Source organism: Aptenodytes patagonicus, chromosome 5 (assembly GCF_965638725.1).
Source record: "Aptenodytes patagonicus chromosome 5, bAptPat1.pri.cur, whole genome shotgun sequence".
Lineage (NCBI taxonomy): Eukaryota > Metazoa > Chordata > Aves > Sphenisciformes > Spheniscidae > Aptenodytes > Aptenodytes patagonicus.
Window position 1 is genome coordinate 26865615 of NC_134953.1, and position 25283 is coordinate 26890897.

General features: G+C 43.1%; 1 protein-coding gene across 1 annotated transcript; it reads left to right on the plus strand.

Moving 5' to 3' along the window:
- Nucleotides 1-2224: 2224 nt before the first annotated feature.
- Nucleotides 2225-20120, plus strand: BAG3 (BAG cochaperone 3). The gene is made up of 4 exons (XM_076339122.1): nucleotides 2225-2427; nucleotides 14300-14656; nucleotides 16777-17157; nucleotides 18796-20120. The coding sequence occupies exons 1-4, from the start codon at nucleotides 2254-2256 to the stop codon at nucleotides 19567-19569; spliced, it is 1686 nt and encodes a 561-aa protein (XP_076195237.1). The 5' UTR covers nucleotides 2225-2253; the 3' UTR covers nucleotides 19570-20120.
- The last annotated feature ends 5163 nt before the right edge of the window (nucleotides 20121-25283 follow it).

The window sequence follows — 25283 nt, forward strand, 5'->3', positions numbered from 1 at the left end:
AAAAAGCATGAGGTCTAGCCAACTAAATTCAACCACTAAAATGCTTTTCCTTCTCAGCCCAGACTGCTCTCCCTCCAGCTGGATGCTTGTCCACCCATGGGTTTCTTTCCTGCAGCAGCTCAAGTGAATCCTGAACCACTAGCCCATGCTAATTTCTATAAAATATAATCCCCTCTGTTTCTTAGCAGGGCCTGCTCTCACAAAAATATCTAACTTAAGCCTGTTAGATACCACTTTGAATTTTCCTTTTATTATTTTTTCACCTACTTGCTGACCTTATTCATTATCTCTGCTGAGTATATGGTTAGCTGTCAGCTGCAGCAAAACAAAGGAACCCCATTCTTCATGTCTCTGTTTACACTCTATCAGCTACAGACCCCATCTGTATCACTTCCTCAACTTACAAGAGTAATTTTCCCCAAAGACCTTTTAACATCTGTCCCCCCTGTGTCTGAATCAGCTGCTTTTGTTGATTTGGCAAAGACTGTGCCATATGCTACAGAGAACATATGGTCTAAGCATGCCTTTCTGTTACGAGACATCGAGAGTGAAATTCCTCTGCAGATCTCTACAGATTGGAAGCAGAATAAATCTTTGATGTTACGCCTTTTGAGGCAACTGCTGACATTAGTGAGGCTGACCAGAGGTCTTATGTCACTGAGAGAGCATGAGAGGTAGCAGAGGTAGGAGATATGTCCAAGGATAGGCACCACGGTCCAGGACTGATTGTGAGATGCACAAGGTATGTGACTTGTTGCCGTAGGAAACAGGTAAGTGAGTAATGGTGATGATAATACACACATCTGAAAGTAAATGCTCCGTGAAAAAATGATCCGTTTATAATACTTATGAGTCAAAGGTACGCAACAACGAGGACAGAAAACCGGGTGCATGGTGGACCAAAGTGTGGTTCTGAAGGTGAGGGATGTGCAGGATGGAAGAGCTGCAGGAATGAAGGAGCAAGTTTGAGCAATTGTTAGGTTTGTCAGCGTGATAAACAAAACCCACTCTGTCAAAAGATGAATGACTAGCAGCGCAAAGCAGTATCGAGAGACCTTTGATCCTGCCCCAAGCAGGAGGAGATCCTGACTGGCCCCAGGGGTGTGAATAGCCAGGTTTTTCTGAAGTAAGAGATACTTTGGTAATGAGCATCTATCTCCGAGGAATGCATACCTTGAATTCCTTCAAGGAAATAGCTTTGCAGCAGGTAACGTCTGCACTTGAGGGACACTGTGCATTCAGTCTTCTACTTAAAGTAACTATCAGCAGGCATCTGTGGCTGTTCGTGTGACCGTCAGATGACTACGAGTGGTATAATTGTGAAGTACAGTTACCTCAAACTAAACACAGTGTGCATGACGCGCCGATACGGCACCCGTGGAGAAAGAGATGATTTTAAAGCTCACAGACACATTCTTTGCCTTTAGATGTGTTTCTAAGTGAAACATACTTGCAAAGAGCTGAGAAAGTTCAAACCAGTTGGATCTGAAGAACAATGCCTGCCCACACCCTTATGTGGAAAGAAACATCCTTTTTGTTATTTGTCCATTATAACCTCGAATTACCAGTCACGGGGCAAGGAGCTTTTGGGGAGGAGCTCTGTGCTTTCGCTCACTGCACGGAGCAGTAGGAAGGAGTTAACGGGCGATCGTGCCCCCGCCACAGGACGCGTGAAGAGTACCGGAGGGCTGTGGATTCTGCAAGGACACCGCTTGCCCAACACGCAGGCTGTGAGGTGCCAGACTGAGAGCTGCAGCGGGGACTGGGCAGAGCAGTAAAGCAGCGTGTTTCACATCTACTTTCCTACGCCTGTTCCCGGAGCCCGCACCAAGCGCTGCCCCGGTGAGCGGCCCTGCAGAGCGAGCGTGCTGCCACTCCTGCAAAGTGAACCGGGGACGTCCGTGCCGGTCCGTGCCCGGTGCCGCCCACGGCTCCCGCCGAGCCGCGGGGCTGGGGCCGGGCTGCAGCTCTCGGGGCGGCACGACCCGGCCCCGGGGAGACGTGCCCGGTAGCCCGAGCCGTGCTGGAGGCAACCAGAAGTTTCCAGCCGGCCGGCTCCTCCGCCTCCCTCCTCCTCCGCGTCCCTCCCCCGGTCCCTCGTCCCTCCTCCGCCGCCGCCCCCCGCGCCGCCGTTTCCAGACACTTCCAGCTCCGCGCCTCCGCCCCCCCGCCCCGCGGCGGATAAAGGCGCCGGTCCGGCGCCCCCGCCCGGCACTGGGCACACCGCAAGGCACGGCACGGCCGCGGCCCGCCATGAGCGCCGCCGCGCACTCCCCGCCGCCGCCTCAGATGGAGGGCAGCGCCGAGCCGCTGCCCCCCGGCTGGGAGATCAAGATCGACCCGCAGACGGGCTGGCCATTCTTCGTGGATCACAACAGCCGCACCACCACCTGGAGCGACCCGCGCCTGCGGGCGGCGGCGGCGCAGGTACGGCGGGCGGCACCCCTCCCGCGCCCGTGTCCGTCTCCCGTCCCGGAGGGGCGCGGCGGGACGAGGGGCGGCCCGCGGTGGGGTGGGCTGAGGGGGCCGGGGGGGCCGGGCGCTCCCCCCGGCGCATGGCAATGCAGTGAGGGCAGGAGCTGCCTTTTGTGTCTGACGCACTGCAGTCCCTTTTTTGTGCATTAAATCATTTGATACCTCGGCCCTGTAATGTTTATTTAAAGTTGGTTAAGTCCACCCGGCCTGCCAGGGAAGAGGCGAACCTTGATTTATTTTTCAGCTGTGAACAGCCTACACAATGAATGCCCTTAAAAAAATAAACCCAGCCCGGACTTTTACTTGTCAAGTTCTGTTTTCCTTCTTTTTTTTTTTTCCCCCCTGGTCACAAACTATCTCAGTAAGCTGTCCGGTCTGGTTTTGTTCTTAAGCATGCTCAGAGAAAAGCCGTATCTTAGTCCAAATATGTCCATAGAAGGAGAGGCGCGGAGGGGAGAGCGGCTGTGATTTTGTCGGGGCCCTCGGGAATGGCCCTTTCGGGTCCAACTCTCTGGGTTTTGGGGAGTACAGCCCTTTTGGGGAATACAGCCCTTTGACCCGCGCTGGTATTTTCGCAATGCAATGGCTGTAGGCAGAAAGTGCTGGAAACTTGAGCCGAAGTAGAAGTTGCCTGGTGGGAAAACGATTCCCCCGGGCTTTTTTTTGCGCTTCTCTGCGAGCGGCATCGCTTCACCCCGGGCACGCCGGGCTTGCCGACTCGCCTGCCCTTCCGCGGCCCAGCGGAACCGGGTGGGTTGGGTCTGGCCGCCCGCGGTCCCCGCCGGGAAGGGGGCTCCGTCGCGTACCGCGGCGCGGAGCTCCGTGGCCGGCGCCGGGACAGGCGGGGGCGGCCGGCGCGGAGCCGTGCGGCTGGCCGGCAGCCCGAGGCCGGCTGCCGCCGGGGAGGGGCCGGGCCCGCCCCGCCGGAGCGGCCCTGCGCGGGGCCCGGGGAGGCGGCGGCTGCTGCGGGGTGGCAGCGCTCGCCCTGGCTCCGGCAGTACCCGCCTCATCGCGCCGGGGAGAACCGAGAATCGCGATTGGGAAGACGGTGCTGCTGGGTGCCGCTTTAAGCGGGAGCCCCCCAAATTGTATTTAACTGTATGCTCAACGTATAAAAAACACAGCAGTTGGGAGATAGATTTCGAAGACAGCAGGTATCTTTGACATACCTGTTGCAACTACTTCTCCTGTAGCCTTACATAAAACGTGAGGATCAAAGCACTCAATAAGCGTTATTATTTTAAGAACTTAATGTTTCTTAAAATAGTAATTGCCCACTTCGTGAGTGCAGACCGTGACCCGCTGTGAGAGCAGCCTGGTGTTGAAAAGAAAGGGAAGGGACGGGACGTACTTTCCTATCGCACTGCAACTAAATTCAGGTTAACCTACTGGAGTTGCATTCACAAAGTGTTTTAACGGACCATAATTGACAAAACGTATCCTTTCACCCCCCTTTTAAACTTTTTAAGGGCTAGTTAATTTGATCTATAAATAAATGGCATAATTCTAGTAATACTACAAAGAGGTCTTAGAAAAATATAATTTGATAACGTGAATATTGAGACTGGCATAGGAAAAAGTACTTTAACTGCGTTTTGGAGACATGATCTGCCTGGTATAATGAGGCACCTGTTAACACTGGCTGTTACAGCAGTAAAAATAATAAATAGTATGTTTTTTATAATCATAAAACGTACTTGAGAAGACAAGTGCGCTGTTTACTCAAAGGCTTTTGTTATGGAAATACTGCTTGAAACTAACCCATTTAACAGAAAAGTCACATTTAAGTTGCTTTTGATAATTGTGTGAAAACAGTGTTTGAAGTACTCTGGATCAGTACTCTGCTTGAGTGGGTGCCTGAAACAAAAATTTTCACCCCCATCTGATGTGAAATCTGTGGTAATGAAAAGTGCCTCTTCTTCTGCCAACTTGCAAGGGTTATTACAGACAGAAAAAGTTGCACCTGCTTTTGAACGGTTTTTGTGGGATATACTTTTTTCCAAACAGGAAAATCTGTTACTGCTCACTATAAGCAGGAATGTGTGTATGCTTTGGGATTGTTCACTGGGAGAGAGAGAAATGCTTGATTTTGGGGAGTTCCAGTCTAATGTTGCTCAAACAAAAAACCCTCCAGTTTATGGCGATGGAAGTTGCGAGTAACTGTGATCTGATACAGCCATTTGTCAGAGCCTTGAGTTAAGAATATCTGCTGGAATTAACGGACAGCTTCTGAAATTGTTTGTTAAGTACCAGTGCATTTCACAAGAACAAGTACTATTTAGCAAAAGAGTCTCAGAATCAGACCCAATGAAAGTATTTCTCTTCCTAAATAGTATTTTCTTAGCTAGACAAAGCCAAAGAAGACAGATCACCCACTGACGCTGAATTTCAAATCCAACAGTGATTTTTGAAGGCATTAGACTCTTTTTTTTTTTTTTAAACCTAAACAGGTAGGAAGGACAAAATCACAGGTGTAGGCAGAAAGAGAGGCTAGATATGAACAGCTTTCTGATTTCCCTCATTCTTAGTCTAGCTCAAATGAGAACTTGGGGCTCACTTTTAGAAGTGATACGAGAATTGCAAAAGCTGACTGTGTGTGTCAGGCTTAGTGCATCTTTTCAAGGATAATTATACAAAGACCAAACCTGCGCTGACTTATCGCTGCCTTGCTTTCATTGAAATCGGCCAGTGAAACTAGCCATTTTGTTGATCACAATTAGCGGTTTTGTTGATGGTCTTTAAGCAACCCTTACACTACATGTATCAATATTTTCTCTCTGAGTATTTGTTCCCTTTCTGAAGAGACCTCGGCAACGAAATGAGGTATTACACTGTAAGTGGACAATGAACGGAGCACAGGTCTAAAGCTAACTGAGCCTTTTTAGCTAAGTAATATAGCTGAGACAGTATTAATAATGAAGTCCCATTTTTCCTAAGTGGTTGATCTTGGTCTTCTCACTTACTCTAGACTTGACATCAGTGTAACTATGCTGACTGCAGTAAACCGTACCAGATATATAATCAGGTAAAGGGAGAAATGGCTCTTCTAAAACTTTAACCCATGACAGAGCCGTTTTAAATCAACAGAACCAGACCTTGATTTTGCATTTAACTATGTATTTTAGATGTGTTCATCAATTCAGATGGCTCTCTGTTACTTTCTCATTCAGTCTGGCCTTTTTTTACCCACATGAAGGATGGGTGTCTTTCCTCTGTGTGTTTAGCTCTGTCACTTGAATGAAATCATTGCAGTATAAGGCTGGACTAGGGAGACTTTCCTGAGAAAGAACAGAAAATCTCTTACTGTACTCCAGTGAGAAATAAGCCATGACTTTGCAAATGACTGAAAATCATTTATTAACAAAACCTCTTGGCAGGCTGATTTTCGTCTAAGTGTCTAATTAGTTAATAGTAAGACATTCAAAGAAAAAGGTACAATCAATATAATGAAGCATGTATATGCATACTTTTACTAAAAAGTGTTTACTAGCAATGCCACTATTCTTCCTATCTTTTCTTTGGTAGAATTATCGATTTCCTATGCTTATCTGTTGTTGGTATTTTCTGTGTTAACTTACGCCATCACAGCTCAGCATACTTTCTGCAAGATTGTCTTACAATGTTAAATTGTTTACTTGGTATTCCCCAAAGTGTTGATAAAAATAGATTATGTTTAAAGAAGAAAACAGAAACAAGGCTTGTATAAGTTAGTTATTGATGCCTCTTCCATATGTTGTTTCTGCATGCAGTAGACCCAATGGGAAATACTGCAACTAAAAATAGGCCAAAGGAATTGACTGTGCTGAGCTTCACTGAACTAATAACGACGATGATCGATAGCTCACTAATGCCTTAGGCTTGAGATAAAAGCTGTACCAGCCAGCCACAAAGTCTGGGAGTCATAAAAGTGATATATTTATTAGTTGCAACAATAACTGCACAGGCCTAAACAAAGGAAGAAGAAGCCATCTTACCCTCTTACTGATGGCTTCGTTGGTATTTGGGGAACAACTAACTATACGTAAGCTTCCATCCTCACCCTTCCTGTTACTCAATGACTGTTGCATCTCTTTTCTCTCTGCTTCCTCAAATAAGTCTTAAGTCACTCGATTCCCATCTCTTTAGCAGTGAACTTATTTTTGAGCACTGACTTCTCACATTGGAGTTGACTGAAAAATTCTTGGTAGACCAAATTAGAAATTGCATTGAAATTTCGATACAGCCTCTCTGAAACTCGGCGTCTTTTGCAGTGGTTCGTATCAGTGGAAGGGAATGTAAGACTAGGTAACAACTGAGGTCTCTTTTACCTGCAGTATTTTTTACATTACTTACGCTCATGTGCATTCTGTCAGTCAGGTGTACAGTTCATCTGTCCCTTAATAAATTCGTTACTGGATTATAAAGGTACTGTATATAAAATGCATACTACGTAGGAACTGCAAAATTATCAGTAGGGGATTTTTGGAGGGTTGTGTGCTGGCTTTGTTCAAGTTCCCTGAAGCTGCCTTGTGTAGTTATTTAAAGCCCTCCTTGATAGAACATGGTAAGCAGGGAGTTAATTTATGGAGATACCAGTTAATGTGAAAACAAGGAGTGGATCAAATCTGAAATAAGAAAAAGAACACAAAGAAATGATACTAGAAATAACGTGGCAGTGTCTGGGCAGTCATGCAAGAGGAAAAGCAAGGAAGGTCTTGCATGGTTCTGTGTAACTCTCGACACAGCGTACCTCTTCTCTAAAGGAGAAAGGAAGAATACTTGTGCCAGGTAGCAGCATTCTGGCCTAGGAATTGTATTTTTAACACCTATAACCTATACACAGGCAAGACTTTTCCATAACCACACGGCAAAAATAGAATTGTTCCCACTTGAACCATGATAAGGCAGGTAACAATCCAATACGCTTTGGGGTATATAGACAGTATCGCTCTCTAGGTAAGCTCTGTCTCCACCTTCTTCTGTGGCAGCTATGTCCTCTCTTCATGCCAAGTTAAATATAAATATAAAATAGAAAAAATGGCTTGTTCATACAAATTACATTACGTAATTATAGATGAAAAATGCTGTATCTTCAAATATGTTGCAGAAGCTGTTGGTTTCATTCTTTTTTTTTCCTCCTTGGTTTTACAGACAGGAAAAGGAGACATGGGGTGGTGAAGCAACTTGTCTAACGTCACCCAGTAGGTCAGGTAGCACGAAAGTATGTTTTTATGGCTGATGGCAAAGCCTTATAATTGATAAATAGGGTGCAGTGTAGGAAAATTGCTGGCTAAGGAAGTGAAGTCAGAAAACTGCTGCGTGCAAAATGAAATTTAGATGAAAATGTAGACCCTGACTATAACCTGTGAAATTCACAGCCGACTCTTCAATTGTTAGCTACTTACTCTCCTTTTTTTATGGGGCACTGTTTTGCTAATTCTTGAGGCTTGTGCTTTCTTCTGTGTTACAAATTTCTGGCTCACAGCTAAGAGCAGGAGGGCAACAGGTTGACCACCTGCTTCTTAGGTAAGCAGGCAGTGAACAGAAATAACTGAATAAAGTGTGTCATTCTCATCACCCTTGACAAGGATATTTCTGTTAGCGCTCTAAAGGGCTTTTCTTTAACCCCATCCATTAAAGCTGGCAGGATGGGTGGTGATACAAGCTCTCTCCGAAGAGCGCTCTGCTCTTCGTAGCAGTCATTGCTTCTTTCTCTGAACATGTTCAGTTTGGCCCATTGGATGCTTTCTGTGCATGGGCCAACTTCCACTCGTGGGCATAAAGGGCGAGTATTGTCATATCTGTGCCAAGGCATTTTAGCCTAAGAAAGAATCATCTTAGTGATCAAAAAAGAACAGTTTTAGTTCCTGAAACAAGATTGGTCTGCAAGATAGCCAACATATTTGCTTCAGTAAGGCTCTCTGTTGTGGAAAGCTTAGGATTAGTTTTCTCCTTCAACTTTTAATAGTATTTATTTATTTCTAATGACATCATTGCGCTTCATCAGTTAGAACATACGTTAATGTAATACTTGTATAATACAACATGCTATTTACAAGAAACAAAAGGCTTGTTTGCCTACACATGTGTATGTTAGGAAATAAAACTCGGCATTCAACAAGTAAAACATCAAAAGCAGCTTGGCGTATAAATGGGTTACATGATGTGACCGACACAAAGTTCTACTGAGACAGCTCATGCGACTAAGCTTATTCATGGTTTCCTTCAGTCATTAGCTAATGATACCTTGCTCAAATGCCTATGTGCTCAGTGTATGTTGTACAATTAAGCACAAATTGTGAGTAAAAGAGTGAGAATGTAAAAAGCTTCAGTGGCTGAAGCACGGCAGTAGGAAGTTAGGGGTGAGCGCTGAGAGCAAATCACTCTCCACCTTCCCACTTGCATAGTTCTCTGGGAAGTATTAATGAAATGTACTTTATGGTAATGTTGTACTATTAATATGCTTAAACACAAAGCACTGTTGAGAAACTTTTTAGTGCTTTAGTCAAGTTACAAGGAATACTTGGATATGCTGATTTCTGTCAGTAGCAAAGCTAGTGTAGTAGTTCTGATTTGCCTAGTTAGTGTAACAGAGAAGAAAAAGGTCTGGCCAAAAGTAAAATAAAAGCAGGTATGGAATCCAATTCTAATGGTGAAAGGTTTGCCCTTCCATGACATAGTTTGTTTTTTTTTTTTATAAATAGAATTGGTATATCATTCTTAGATTTGACTATTAGATACTACTGGCTTTTTTGGTTATTCATGGCAATTTCTGATTAAAAAATGGATTTGAGTATATGTGCAAAGAAAACTTAATTGTTGTATTTCAGTCAGTTATACTGTTGTATTCTGTTGTGAAAGAACAGAATCATACTACTCCCTTCTTCCTAAATATATAGGATCCAGGCTTAAAATCATGGGAATTGTGCTCTCAAGTCAGATTTTGTCAGATACTAGCATTTTCTCAGTCATTTGAGCAACCAGAATACTTTTATTTGCATGATACTCTTTACAGCAGCAGCGTAAAAGTTCAGAACCATACTGAAGTCAGTAGATCTGTTTGCATACAGAAAGAGATATTTCATCTCTTGGTAATGTTTGTAAAATTTGTGTTCCTTTGCTAGATAATATTTACAAAACAAGTACAATTTAAATATTTGCGCTGCTGCTCTGCAAGAGCTACAGAGGTGCTACATTTGTGTATAATACATACGTGCTTTAGAGAACTGAATTTACTGTACTACAAATAATATCAGTACAGGTCAAGAAAAATGCAAGGGTGTGATGGCAGCAAAACTTGCTTTTTAACTTCTTTTTCCGTAGACCATTTAGTATAAGAGGAATGAAAAATGTATTATGCAAGCAGTCTTAAAAGGGAGATTCCAAGTTCGATACAAGTATTCAAGTAATCTAGCATGCATACAGAATATTTTGACAAATTTCATTCTATTGGTACAGCCATCTGGATGATTTCAGTGGCAATTTGCTAGCATCAGCAGTGACTGAATTTGCAGGTTTCTGTGTTTCAGTCTGGAATAACACTTGAGCAGTCACTGGGGCACATTAGGAGATACGCCATTATCCACTCCGGATAGATAGTACAGCTGTAGCGGGAGTTTTGTTGCAAAGTTATGTTTTTCTCTTGCTGTCACTCTTTTCATTCCAATGGCACAGTGTCAGAACTCACTTAAAATCTAAGCAAGTTTGAGGATTTTAGCGTCACTCCTGACCATGCCCTTCCCATGGGAAGCCAAGAGTAGGATATGGGGGTATGAAGAGTTTTTTCCAGTTGCACAACTTGTGCTGGCTGCACCTTTATTTATCATGGTGATGGCCTCACAACAGAAACGCATGTCCTCGTCCCGAGAGGTGGGAGCGCTGTCATTCCTCCTGAGGAGATCTCCCAGCACAGCTCGGCTGTCCCACTCGCAGCTTGTTCAAAACACAGTGATGCTTTTTCTCTCGTTTGACTGGCGATGATGACTCCGTTATACTTGCTCAGCACCTCCTGAAATGGTAGATCGGGTCTGAGTTTCTGGTGGTGTTTCAGGCTACCTGAAATGTAGGCTGGGACTGTTGTCAAAGTTTCTGAGCTGCTTGAGGGAGTTTTTTGAGTTTTTGTGCTCCCTCCTTTTTGGGGATTATGTCTTTTAAATGTAAAATAACCATGTGATCACAGCTGGGATTCTTGCAGTGCTGATTGTCAGTCCTGCTACTTATGGAAAGATTTGTTGATATTCTGTTGCTTATAATTACTCTCAATTTTATTGTCAAAGAACTTCTTGTTTCCTTGGATGAGGGCAGGAGAAATTTACCTCAGTTTTTTTAATGCAGAAATCTGAGTTGGGTTCCTGTTTTTTATACTTAAACTGGGAAGGATGATGGGCTAAGGCTTGTCATTTGTTTATTGGTCATATCTCTTTGTGCACATTTGTGTTAAATGTGAGCTCTGGGCTTTTTCAGATAACATGTTTGTTAATGTAACGAGCAAGAACTGCATTTGATAGAAGGCAAATAAAAACAAAACCTGGCCATTTTTGGTCTCCTGGCTGTCTGTCCTGTGAAACAGAAATTAAAGCATTCAGAGGGAATCCACAAATCTCTTCTCTGTAGCGTTGCAACGAGAGTTTTCCAGAGCTCAATTCTGTTCCTCCCCCTTGCCGCAGTGTCCCCAGGCACACCTGAGCTTCTCCTGAAGGCTCCCAGAACCTGTTTGTCCAGGCTGGAAACATAGGCTCCCTTGCACAAAACAGAACTGCTTTGGCCAAAAGCCTGACTATGAGGGTACTGGGATCTGTGTGCGCTTGCTGTTGTGCTGGATCCTCACTAAAAATGAGCCTGAACCACTTGCAACCTACCTGACCCCAAGGCCTCTTTAGTCTTTGGTCATAGTGTTGCAGTGTCATGCCTCAGTGCAGGGTGTCTCAAAGCACACAGATTGTGTATGTTCGTGGACATATGAAACGGTGGGGAGAAAGGGAACAGGAAAGAAGGAGGAATGTTGAGGATGTGGTGATACAAACTGGCTAACATAAGAAACCGTTCAAAGGCTTAAATATTAATTAAGTGTTGAAGAGAACAATGTGGATCAGGAAGAGCAGTTGTGATGAAAGCACCTTTCCTAAATCTGTCTGCCTCAGAGCTACTGACAGTGGGGGGAAAAAAAGGGATGCTGCATTTGTTCCTTTACTGAGGACTGCTCCAATATGACTGCACTGTTAAGAGACCACACACACACACACACACACACATATCCTCTGTGGTTAGCAGACCTGGCTACAGGGAAGAAAAAAAGCCTGGAGCAAAGGACTAACTTGAAATGCTAACTTTCCACAGGAGCAGCACAGGTTGTCTGAAGCTGTAAGAATAAATGTTTATGCTGTGGCTCTTAAAGAGGGGCCAGTGTTTCCATTAAAAAAAAAAAGTATTAAACTTGCCAAAAGTTTCACTTCAGATATAAACCGAATAGTTTGAAAAAGCATTGTAACCTGATTTTTCTTTGATTTTGGGCTGCTTCTTTTGTATTTCTTACCAGGGCTTAAGTTGCAGAGGCAGATTTCTCAGGTTGCTAAGATTGTTCAAAACAAGGGCAGCCTCAAGGGTATGAAAATGAAGACAAGGGAGGGGAAGCCTGTGGTCAGACTCCTAGGAGGGGGTTCATGGAGGGTGGGAGGAGTGGGACACCGTCTGTGGTGAAGTCTTGGCAGGGACTTAACATTGTGGATTACTCCAGGATACTGAAGGGCTTATCCCCAAATGGAGCCGTTCAAAACATTGCAGACCCCTAAAATGCCAAGAGAGGAGCTGGCAACTAATCCCTTAGGGCAGATTTGTTGTACACCCACGTGGAGTGGAGCAAGTGGGGCCGAGGGCCTTCTCATGTCAGGGCATCTGTAGGTGCTGCTGGCCCACCCAGCTCCTAAACCCTTCCCAGCACCGACACTTGCGACGGGGAGTCTGACAAGGCTGGAAGTGAGTGAATCTCCTTTTTATAGCCGTGGGAGCCGTGCCTGTAGGTGGGGTGGCTGGCTGTGAACTCTCAGGTTACACCCGCAGCCTGCCGCCTGCTCGCTCCGTCAGGGAGACTGTGCCGAGCAGCTGGTGCACACTGGGCGCAGAATGCATCGAGTCAGTGCGGAGCAGCAAGGTGCTTCTTCCGACTGTCGAATCATCAGTTTCCCTCCCTGCTCGGCAGCCTGCTAGGCTCTGCTCGCCTGGCAGACATTTGACTCTGACGTGGCCTTTCATTGTTGCTAGCTGAGCGCACCTCAAATTCATTTCCCGGCAAATGCAGTTTGCTGACATAACTGCATGTCCCTCCAGATCCCAGGAGAGATGGCTGCCGGGAACGCTGCGGATTCAGGGTTATGCTGGTAGAAGGTGAACTGGCAAATGCTTGTTGGTCCTTGGGGTCCTGAAGCCCCTAGACAGCCTGTGTTCAGCAGAGGAATGTGGTTTCCTGGTAGGGTCAATTTAAAATGACTCATCTATCGGCAGTGGATCCCGGTGCAGACCTTGGCATGAGATCATCCTTGTTCTGCAACTGGAAAAGCCAACTTCAAATTACTTCTCTGTGCGAACTTTCTAGGCCTGGCTCTCCTCTATGCCTCTTTCAGAATTTTTCCTTTGTTTGTGGAGGGTTTTTTTTTTTACATGAGTAAAAGGACATGCAACATCAGGGCTCTGACTTTGAACTTGTTCCTTTCAGTACTTGTTTATCTTTATTTTATTAGCTTACCTAAATAAAAGCCTTTATTCTCTGCAGTTTCATTGCTTACAGGAATTCTCAGAAATTACTTTTTAAGGGGATACTGTCATATAGGAAGAACACTCAAAATCTGGTTGGTAAAATAGTTACTTCTTAATGAATTAGTATATTAATGTGTACAGAAGCGACATTAAATATTTTTGCAGCTTAAACACCTCTTTAAAAATAGGGTTTCCAACACTTGCACCATATGTCCCCTTATTAAATTCTCCTCTTACTGAATAATGACATTACCCTCTGAATGACAGAGGTGCTTGTTATATGATCTGTCTTAGAGATACATCTGGAACTTGGCCCTCGTGGGGCCTCAAAATAGAATGACTGATGCAGGAAGAACTTACTAGAGTACTTGTGAGGGCTCTTAGTACAAACCACTTCCACCCTTGCCAGAGCTTTGACATTGTCCAGTGAGCATACTCAGACAACGCTGGGATTTATTTTTTTCTTGCTTTTCAGCATTTTCCTCTTCGTTAGGCTATGCTGTCTTCCCTTCTCCTCTCCTTCAGTATTTACTGAACTGGATCCTCCTGTAGCTGAAAGTGAATATATCCTTCAGTATGCAGCATTAGTAACTCTTTAGATAGCCAGTGGGAAGAACACCACCAGCAAACATTGCACTTCTGATGGGATTAGGCTTCCTTGAAAGTTTCTTGTCAGATGTTATCTATAGCACTGGGTGGGTTCCGAGAGGTGCTAAGGAAATGTCTCTGCTCCCACAGGCACTTGTTTGGAGGAGCTCTGTCTGAAGGGGGTGGGCTGGTGGCTAAATGCAAGTAATGTATGCTAAGTAAGAAATCCTGTTGTAATTAGGCAGGTATTTTAAAGGCCAAGTTGGTATTTATGAGAAGTGGGTTTGAAAGACTCGTACATAAGCAGATTTACCTTACTTTCTTCTCTTGCCCGCAGATCTGGAGTGTTAGCACCTGCTGTTAGCTGCCCTGCACAGACCCAAGAGGGTCTGACTTCTCATACGCAGCTGATAATGCTTTTAGGACAGACCTTTAGGGCAGCTCTTTCTCACCAGGTGTATTGAGCTGAGCTACCAGCAAGCACTATGTGATGTTTTTTAACTTCTAGGAAGGCCAGTCGTCAGCAAATGGTCCATCTCGTGATAGCCCCAAGCAGCCACCAGCAAGAGAAGGAAACATGGGATACCCCAAGCTCCGGGCTGGCTATATCCCTATTCCCGTGATCCACGAGGGCATCGATGGCAGACAGCAGCACCCGTGCTTTTCTGCTCCGCAGCCTGGTGGGCAGCGATACAAGACAGAAGCTGTGCCTACCGCGGTGCAGGCACAGCCACCTCTAAGGGGGGCCTATGCCGGCCCTGAGTCCCCTCCAAGGGGACCAACAGAGGCTTCTCAGACAGATAAACAATGTGGACAGACAACGGCAGCTGCAGCAGCCCAAGCACCGGCCACACATGGACCTGAGGTAACTTGTCAGTATTGCTGGGGTGTGTTTGCATTGGTCTTTGCAACATTTATGACCTGAATGTCACACGGGTAGTTTATCCTTCAGAAGGCCAAACTTGCCACAGGATTACATTTTCCCAATACTTCCAGAGTATTAAAATGCAAAAGTGCACAGTCATGGCAGCATAAATATGTAAGGTTTTTCTAGCATCGCCCGCTTTCGTTCTGGAATGATTCTGCAGAAACAAATGCATGTAAATGGCTTCTGCAAAAAGGGAGCCTCTGAGCTGTGCAGGTCCTGCAGCAGGGGAGGGTTGTTCTAGGGTTTATACTGGTTCCCCCACAAGCAGAGGATACAGGCAAGTCTCTTGTGTTCTGCACCATGAGTCAAGAAACTGAAGAGAACAAAGTGGGAGAGAAAAAAATAAAAGTGGCCAGTTAGCTAACAACCCAGGCCATTTTAGAAGTACTGCTGTGATCTTTGCTTTCCAATTTAATACTACAATTGTATTAAGTGTATAGATTTACATATATACAGCTTTTAAAATGAATTGTAAAGTACTTTTGTCATTCAATAGCATGTTAAAATACTTTAAAACTATGAACTTCTTTTAAAAAAAAAAAAGTCACCCTGCTTACTTTGCGTTTCAGAAGGTAGGATTTTGGTTTGCCTGTTCTCTCTAGAGAATTAACAGAATTGGTATTCTTGTGATATATGGAAATATCAACCTCATTTTTATTCAAAGTAAGATCAGCAGGAAATTCAGCCTTCACCAAGCTGAAAATATATCATCAGGTCTGTAATTCAGCAGTGGTGGCTCTGAAACCTGTTTGGAATCTGAACAATGTAATTAAAATTCTGTTAGTAGGTTTCTCAGCTGACTTGATTAACAATGCCTTGTCCATGCAGTGCCAGGACAAGAGGCTCAGCTTTTCCTTCTCCCAACTCTGTACAGCTGGGAATACACTTTATCTTGTATGCAGAGTGGCTTCAGGAACACATCTGCTGTGCCTCTTACTGAAGTCCTCTAAGATAACTACTGAGGACCTCAGAACTTGCTGTACAAACTTAGGCAGCACAGTGTGGATATCAACTGACCAGAGCCTGTGACTGTGCCTTTAAACCCCATGTTGACAAGACCACCAGTAGTGGCAGTGATGGGTACCATAATACAAACCAGCATTTATTTATTTAAGGTTGCTGTTTCATGGGCAGCTGAGCTGAGCAGTTCATCAGCACCAAAAGAGGGATCTTGTTCCCCTTCTCCTGCCTTGCTTGCCCTTCTCTTGCCTCTGGCTGTGTTGTCCTGCTTCAGTCTGACCTGGACTTTCACTGAGCTGTGTAACAAACCCGTCAGGAAATAATTTTTTTCCTCTTACTTAGTGAGTGAAACTGGTCAGAGAATAGCCTAACAACTGCTGGAGTTGGTGCAAAGTAGGTGAGGTGATGGATTGGCATAGCAGGAGAAGGAAGGGAGCTGTGAGCAAATAAGCTGCCTTTCCCCAAACTGCAGCCCCACAACCTGGAACACGCTGGGAATGGGATTCTGCAGCAAGCCTGGTGCTCGCTCCTGCTAACAGCAGGTCTAAGCTAGTGCAGCTCTCACTGCTGGTGCCAAGGGGCTAAGGTGTTGAAAGGTCTTAGGTGGGGAAAAGGGGGCATTAGCCATATGTGCATTGCCATAGCCTGCTACCGAATTACATGCTTTAAAAAAAACCAAAACAAAATCTGTTAAGTGTGACCAGGATCAGAAGTCTAAATGTTGTGTGCCTCTGTTAGGGGTTTGTTTTTGTCTCCAGTGTATAATTTGTTTGCTTAACTTTAGTTTGCCTCAAATTTAACAGGTTTAGACAGGAACAGCCACGCAAAAGCAGCAAACATTCTGACTGAGCATCCACTCCCTGCTCATTTGAGGGCTGGGAATGCTGTAGCTCAGGTTTCTACTTGTTACAATGATGCTGTCTCAACTTACGTGGTTTGTCTAGTGAGGCCCTTGGCCAAAAACCCAAGGAAATGGATCCTTTGCATGCCGGAAACACAAGTTCAGTTTCTATGACCATCTCCTCCTTTTCTCTTTGGAAATGAAAAGTGAGCACAAAACGGTTAAAATTTAATAATGGATTTTGTTTTCATGGCAGCCTCAATCTCCTGGAGCTTCTGATTCTCCAACGGTTTCCCCTCAGTCCTCTGGCAGACCCAACGCAGGAAGCCACCAGCTTCCTCGCGGTTATATTCCAATTCCTGTGATCCACGAAAATATCCAACGGCAACCAACGCAAGCCTACCATCAGGCACAGAAGACACACTACCCTGCCCAGCAGAGTGAATACCAAGCCCACCAACCAGTGTTTCACAAAATTCAACCAGATGAGAGGGAGCCTAAGACAACGCGAGCACAGTCTCCATTCAGAGTGTCTCAGAGAGGCTCATCGAGCCGCGAAAGTTCACCGGCCAGAGTTACCACCCAGATACAGCCCCCAGTTCCCATCAGAGTGCAGGCAGTTGTAGACAGACCCCAGGTATGTAGAATGGGGAAGGGAATTACCTGCCAGGTATTTTGTTCAGTGTGGCTAGAGCTGAAAAATTGGCTCAGCCAGTCTCCATTTCTGTATTTAAACAAATTGGGAGATACTGAGATAATATACTAGCAGCAAGCTGCCTTTCCACTTAACAGGGTTGTGGAGTCTTTGGATCACTGAAATATGATTTAACACACAATTTGATTTTCCTCTCGTCAGAGTCTAATTTGGTGTAATTACACTGAGGTCACTGATGTTGTGTTATGTTTGTGAGAAGAAAATCAGGTCCACGGGATTTGTGGCATCTATGTAAATACACCTCACTGATGTCTCAGAACCATTTAGGAGATAGCATCAGATGCACAAAGTAATTTTAGTTACAAAGGAAGAGGATCAGCAAAACCTAGTCTTAAGAGCTTTTTGTTCTTCCTACATGAAGCATGCTCTTGCTCATAGGACATGTTGCTCATTGAACATTTTTTCCATGTAAAAATTCTTACTAAAACTACAGTTAAAGACTACTGGGAATTTGACGACTGTGAATGTGTGGAAGGGGGTATGTATAAAAACAAGCCTTGATTTCCTCTCTGGAGAGATTTCACATTGAAAATGACAAGAACAGAATTAGGTTAATATTTTTGAAAACCCAGGTGCTAGGACAAAACAATGAAGACTTCAGATTTAATGGCATATTCTAGGTTATAATGCTAATTTATTTTTACAGGTGAGAATCTGAGCTCCCAAATCAAATTCTATGTTTAATGGGTAAAGCTGTAACAGATTGTCAGTGCGGGCTGACAATTATTTGGTTTAAATATAAATATAGGTATTTTACTTCAGCCATCTAAATCCATGAGAGCTGGATCTAGTACCTTTCCAAAATCACTGTATATGTGCACAAATAAGTGAAGGGGGTGGCAGGGGAAGGAAAATGCAGATCTTGCGAATTCCAGTTTTCTGCTAGGATTTCAAAACTAATCTCAATTTCAAGAAATTTCTGATTTGATGACTGTTAGATCTGTAGTAATCCCAGGGATTGTCTCTAATTGCTACAGTGTAGTAAGATTGACATAGTAACCTCTGCATGTAAATATTCTAAAGATAAAATCAGTAAAAATAAGCACTAGCAAAAAAAGGAATGTCCTGAAAACAGGAATGGGATGAGAATAGCCCAAACTGTGATTAAAACTCAGCGAAGTACTTTTCAAGAAACACCAGCTCTCAGTTAGTGACACACTGAGGATGAAATCTTGACCGCGCTGCAGTGAGCTGCAACAAATCTTACTGACTTAAGTCAGGCCAGGGCTTTGCTCTAAGGTCCCATCTCATAAAACTGCTTGTAGGACTGATTTCAGTGAGCATGGGCAGGATTTGGTGGGTTGAAGTTTAATGTCTTTGGGAGTTGATTGGTGCTTGTTATCTGCAATAGCTTGAGAACAATAACTGAACTCTTCAGCACAGTGCTTTTTTTATTTTAAAACAATAAAATTCAGCAATGCACAGGAAAGCATCATCTGGTGTGTGCGAAAATAGCACTTCTAGAAGTACAGAAAATTGGATGTTAGGTTACTTGTTCTTTAGAAGGAAATACGAAACATTGTTCATTATATCTCAACAAAAACTTGCCTTGCTCACCAGGTTTCTCAGCAACAAGTCCCACGTCAAGAGCCACCAAGACCATCCCCACCGCCTGAAATCAAACCTGAAAACAAGGCAGTCCCACCACCTGAAACTGAGGCGCCTTCAGCATATATCCCAATTCAGGTCACCCACCAAGAACCGGATTCTAAACTACCACCCCAGAAGCCTCCAGCCATGGCAGAGAAAGCTGATAAAAAGGTTCCCTGCCCAGCTAAAATTGTTCCCCCACAGGAAAGGCCTCCTCCTGAAGAAGTGGCGACACCGAAGACAATGGAAACGGGAGAACCTCAAAAGCATCCTGGTGTTTTGAAAGTGGAGGCAATTCTGGAGAAAGTACAAATTCTTGAGCAGGCAGTCAACTCCTTTGAAGGCAAGAAAACTGACAAAAAATACTTGATGATTGAAGAGTATTTGACCAAAGAGTTGCTAGCCCTAGACTCAGTGGACCCTGAGGGTCGTGCGGATGTGCGCCAGGCCAGGAGAGATGGTGTAAGGAAGGTCCAGAACATTTTGGAAAGACTTGAACAGAAAGCAGAAGATGTCCCAGAACCAGTTCAAGTTGATGGACTTCAGCCAAATTTGCCAGAGCCTAAGCCACCACAGGAAATCATGGAGATTGAACCTGTGGTAGTCAAGAACAAGGGAGATAACAGTAATAAAGATGCTGAAGAGGAAACCAAAATGGAAAGACATCAGCCTGAAACTAAGGAAGAAGTGTTTACCAATCTCGCCACCACGACAAACACATCTAATAATCCAACTGAACCGTAGCCCCATGCTGAAATTAAAATCTCTCAGACTTTATAACTTAAAAGTGTGTTTAAGTGAATTTTAAGTTGCATGCATTTCCAGAGCTCTTTTCAACTGGTTTTTAATCAACATAGCAGCTTGGGACACAGTAAACACTTTGTGGGGGAAGGAGGGAGTTAGAAAGAAAGTAATGCATTTATCCTTTATTCTTACACTATGTAAAAGACATGTTTCAAAAATAAACCCTGTACATAATCACTTTTAGATCAGCTGAGTGGAAAAAAAAACCACAAACCAACCAACTACTTCAGGGTTAATATTGATGCATGTTGTTTAGGGTGTATTCTTTTGCAGGTGATTTTTGTAAAATCAGTGGCCTGCATTGTCAGAATACCAGTCCTTCTGTAAGTGTAGCCACTCTTAACAGTAATGTTTTTATTTTTAATGTTCACAGTTGGGCACTTTAAGTAATGATGGATGGAAAGTGTGTAAGAAACTGTAGGGATATTTATATGTGTGCAGGACTTCAATGCTATATTTTAAGAGGGAAATAAAATAATATAGAAGCCTAATTCAGTCTTGTGATTTTATAAGCTGGAAATGTAAGGGCTGTAATCAGTTTCAAATACACTCTTCTTAAACATAGAGGTTTCTTTTAGTACACCATTGTAGTTGAAGTCCGACAGCTGCTTTGTCATCAAGACCAAAATGTGCCTTTCTCCGTTCACTTGCTCCCTTTTAATGTCATTGCTGTAGCACATATGTGGATTGAGGAAGGAATTTGGCTTAGTATTTCCTTTTTCTTTTCTTCTCCCTCTGCTCTGTGAGTCACCATTTAACAGAAATGTTTATAACATTAAGAAATCCATATCTACTGCTGTTGTCTTACAGAAATTTACTTTACAGCATCTTAAGTTGTTCTGCAAAGTCATTAGCCTTTTATTAACAACTACTTCCAAATTTCCAGCCAAACACACTTTGTATTCATAGAGCCAATACGATTAAGAGGTAGTCCTCTCATTTTGTGAACAGTTTAAGCAATACTTCGTGCTTGTTCTAAGTGATTAGCAACTTAACACTTAAGCAGGGGACATAAACCATACTTCAGCTACATCCATATAAAATGAAAGCAGCAGAGTCAGAGCAGTGCAGAACGAGTGCAAGGGAGGAAGGAGTCCTAACCAAAGTCCAGAAGTTACCTTTGACTTGCATTTGTAAAATGAACAAATCTTTTTTACCTAGTAGCATATGTTTACAGCATGTGAGGAAAACTTTAATATAGCTGCTCAAGGCAATTGATTACTTACTGAATTGTACTCTGAATCGTGAGATTAGATTGGAAATTAGGTTTAAACCCATCTGAAAACCTGGTTTTAAGGGGCAGGTTGAGAGTGGTCATCTAGAACTGTCACTCTTTATTTTAGAATAACAATATAGCATGTAAATTGTAATGCAACAAGTGTTTTGAAATAACATTTGGACTGTGAACTGTCTGCTTAGTTGTAGGTAGAAGGTTGATGTTTCTTTTAGTTTCATTTTGATAGTCAACAACACCGTGTAAGAATACACAATGTCTTGTAACCATTTGGCTACTCTAGCTTTTGGAGCAGCATTGTAGGCATTCCAGCAGAAGAGGTGTTAAAGTTCATCCGCCTGCATAATTCTTGTATGAGCTCATTTCAGTGACACATTCCTCCTGCAGGATTACATTTCATTTGTGGACACACCGCCTCTGACATCATATAACAAAAATACTTAAATCGAGGAAAATCAGCTATGGGTTCTTACAATTAAGCTATGAGCAAGGTCTGTGGGAGGCATGAGGCCCTCTCTCTGGTTTCTCTTAGTAGCCCACTAAAGTAATTCAGATTAAAACCACCTCATTAGCTGAGATGGCAATGTGGAAATTCAGATTACAGTCATAAAAAAATACCATTTACAGGAAGTTAAACAGGTGCTGTCCTTTTAAAACATGTCATCTGCTGCTAATGGAGCCTGATTCATGTTATACTACTCAATGTTGGTCAGAGTAGGTGGAGTCAAGTTGAATTACAACTTTTTTTTTTAAAGAAGCAAAGCTAGAGGTAGAGTTACATTCTGCTAAGAGGTACTTTAAGTTGATTATTAAAGTCAGTGATACTACTGCAGAATTAGGTACCACTTAAAATGAAGCCAGGTTTCATGATCTGGCCTAATATGGGAAAGTACATTTGGCTGCCCTGGAGCCGCCTAGCTGGAAGACTGTTGCTCTGAGTCATAGTCTCTCTTTGTTTCCTCTGTTGCCCAAGATTAAACTACACCCAGTCTAGCATATATGTCTTGACACATCAGCATAGCTACAAATTCTGCATATGGGCTGGGAGGAGGGAGTAGCAAAGGAGGAAGCAGATGAAGATTCCCACCCATTCCCTGTAAGCTTCTGACCTACTCTTTGCAGAGCCTGCTTGCTTCCTTGTATTGGTACCAATGGTGTGGTTAGCCGGCAGAGGAGAGGAAAACGATCCTTCATTAACTTCCATTTCTGCAGTACGGTACTAGCTGGTCTGTGGCTTGACCCTGGGTAGCTAACAGTGGCAACTTGGTTTTAAAACTCTGATAGAAAGCAATTAGGGTTTTAACACTAGCGATAAGAATGACAGTACGTCACCTTGCTTTTCAAAAACAGATGTGCAACAAACAGCAAATGTGCTGTGGAATACAAGGTCTTCAAATACATACACTGCATTTGCAGTAGCCATTTTAAAAAATGAAAATACCTCAAAGATTTTCAATAAGAAAAAAAAATAAAGCTTCCTGTTACTCATTTTGAGTCAATGTCAAGCATTTAATTTATTCAAGAAGCAAATAATCCCCGAGTCAGTGAAAGTCACTGTTTCAACTCATCTAAAAGCAGCAAGAGGGATATGAAAAGCCTGTACACAGAATCACAGTAAAAGCTTAGGCTATTTTCTGATTGCACTATCTTGTCCAGCTAGTGATATTTTAAATGCCAGTAGTGGCCTGTTCTCTATATTTAAACTATCACAGCAGCGAGGCATTGTGTTTCCTATAAATATAGCATTTTGACTATTTACACATGGCCAAATCATACCATACCCTGAGGAAGGGGCAGCAGATAGTTACATTGCCCCCAAGAGCATGCTAAGACAGAACTGTGGCACTCTCTGGTGTCCGATTCCTCCCTTTCTCCAGTGGGACATACAAGCCCTTTATCTGGGATATGTTTTACTTTCAACTTCATGTTAGCTCAGCTATGATTGCAGTTGAGGAAGGAGAGGAGTACAAGTGAAACTCCACCCAGAAGGCAGGAAAGCAACACGGCACAGTTTGTAGAGGCAGGTCATTCCCCTGCACTCCAGTAGCAATGTAAGCCAGCCTAGGAAAGCCCTAGTCGCAGTACCAGTACTCTCAGTGAGGATATCACGTGGCACATTTTACTTCTTAAAATGATAGTTGAAATAGTAAAAAAAAAGCTTCTGGTGGCTGGCATATAGCTGCAGAAGAGGACAAAGGTTAATCAAGGTATGCTTATGAGAAGATTTTAATTTGCTAGGATTTCAATCTCCCTCCTTCGATGTGCGTGTATTGATCTTTTTAAATATGCAGGTAACCAAATAAAAGACACTACTGCATCATGAACTTAAAGATGCACACAAACATAAGGGTAAAATGGGCTTAGACTAAAGGACTAGTTATGGGCAGTAACTTCGGTGGTTTTGGTCCTGTTGCATCCAAGTAATGAAATGCAGGTGTCTTACGAAACTAAATCATTAGCTGTAAACATCTAATATCGGATCAATCTTTAGTTTTGTTACAAAAGCTAATATTGACCAATAACAGTTTTTCTGACAAACAAATCCAGGCCTTTTGGGCCACTTGGGTAAAGGAGGCCTTCAGGAAAAGGTAATCTGAGCTCAGTAGTGCTGGCTGTAGAATACAGGCTGAAGTCGTAAGTTAACCATATAAAATATGATTTCCTGGAGCCTTAATTTAAATATTAAGACTCAAAATCCAAATTTCTCTGGATATATAATATTGTCATTAATGAAATATGAACACAATCATTTTAGCAATAGATACAATTATCTTACTGGCACTTTCACCTTCAATTTATGTGGGTAGGAGTATCTCATAATGGTACACAGGAGATCCAAATGAACTCGTCTGTTTAAACTATTTTTCTCTTAAAGCATTTGCTTAAAGATAAATGGATGACACTAAGATATATTAGCCTTGCTGCACAAAGAGCGAGCCTTTTATACTGGATAATTTGGATTTCCTAGCTCTACACAAACAACACATTCATAGTATTGTATATGGTATCAGTCTACGCTCCTGTGAACCACTGTGTGAATGTGAACGGCCTGTCCACTCTTTGTAATACTAGATACAAAGGTAATCATATGCCAGCCAATGTAATCCAAAGCAAGAGTTATTTTAAGATAGGCAAGAAGCTGGTTACAAAGCAGTGGAACGTACCAATTCTCAGTCAAATACCTTTCCAGAATTTATAAATAGGCAACTTTAAAAAATAAAGAGGGTAAAAATTAGAGGCTAGTTCCGTTGCTGCCTACCAGAATTTTCACTGCTGTCTCCAGAAGCTGGGAATCTGCACGAAAGGAAGGAAGAGGTCCAGTCTTCAGTATCCATATGCCCCTGCACTAGCAAACTGCAGGGCAAGCAGAAGTAGAAGATCACCGGTTAAATTTCAGATTATAAAAAGAAAAGTGCATTTGCCACGCCTTTTTCAGAAAAGAATGCCAAAGAGCACCGATCTGTAAAGACACGCTTCACACTTCAGAGTTAAACATGGAATATGGAGTTCTTCATCTCTGGTCCTTTACATTTGACATCTATACAAGGACTGTGCAGTATTCTGTGGCATGCTCCACAACAAATACAGAAATCACTGTTAGAATTTGCACTAATTGATAACGTTGTTGGAAGTCTTGGTAAAAAGTCTGGAGACCGAACAGACATGAAAATAAGTAGCTTCTCCTAATGAGAAATGGTACCTTTTCTAGGATTGAGGTGAGCAGGCAAGAAAAAATGTAACAAACTTTGAAGTGTTACTACTTCTATTATATCTACTCAGTGGATAGAGGACCTGTCTGCAGGGCTGTTCAGCTGCCTTCACAAATATAGAATTAATTAAAAAAAATGGGGGGTTATCTTAGTTTTAAAACAGTGAAAGAAATAAATACACTGAATTTAGCAACAAAGGGGTATGAAACTTTGCCTCATTTTACTGTATTTCTGCGGCACCTGACAGTGAATAGATTAGGTTTGCAAAATCATCTACATGGATTACTTGAAGCCCTGATTTATTGCTTTTCATCATTTGGTGAACTTGGAGTTCCCATCCATTTCTGTCTTGTCAGGAAAGCTCAGCTCCTTCCATCTGCAGAAATGAGCAGTGTCTGGAATGAGTCTCTTGTGTGTTTCCCACAGGGTTGGCAGGCAGATGATGTATGTTTTCTGTAGCCTATATAGATCTGTGGCAAAGAATATGAGGAGTCAGTAGTCTCTCTTGCCTCTCCAACTGCACAGCTCAGAGTGTAAAATCTGTTAGCAAGAGCCATAACATTTAACCCAGTGCGAGTTTTTCTATTTTATTTAAATAAAACTGAGATTAAACCAAGGAAAACCTAAAGCAGTGTTGCCCAGTGGCCAAAAATATGGAGATTTTTACTTCCAAAGGATTGATGAAATGATAACACGTACCCTTAGTTAAG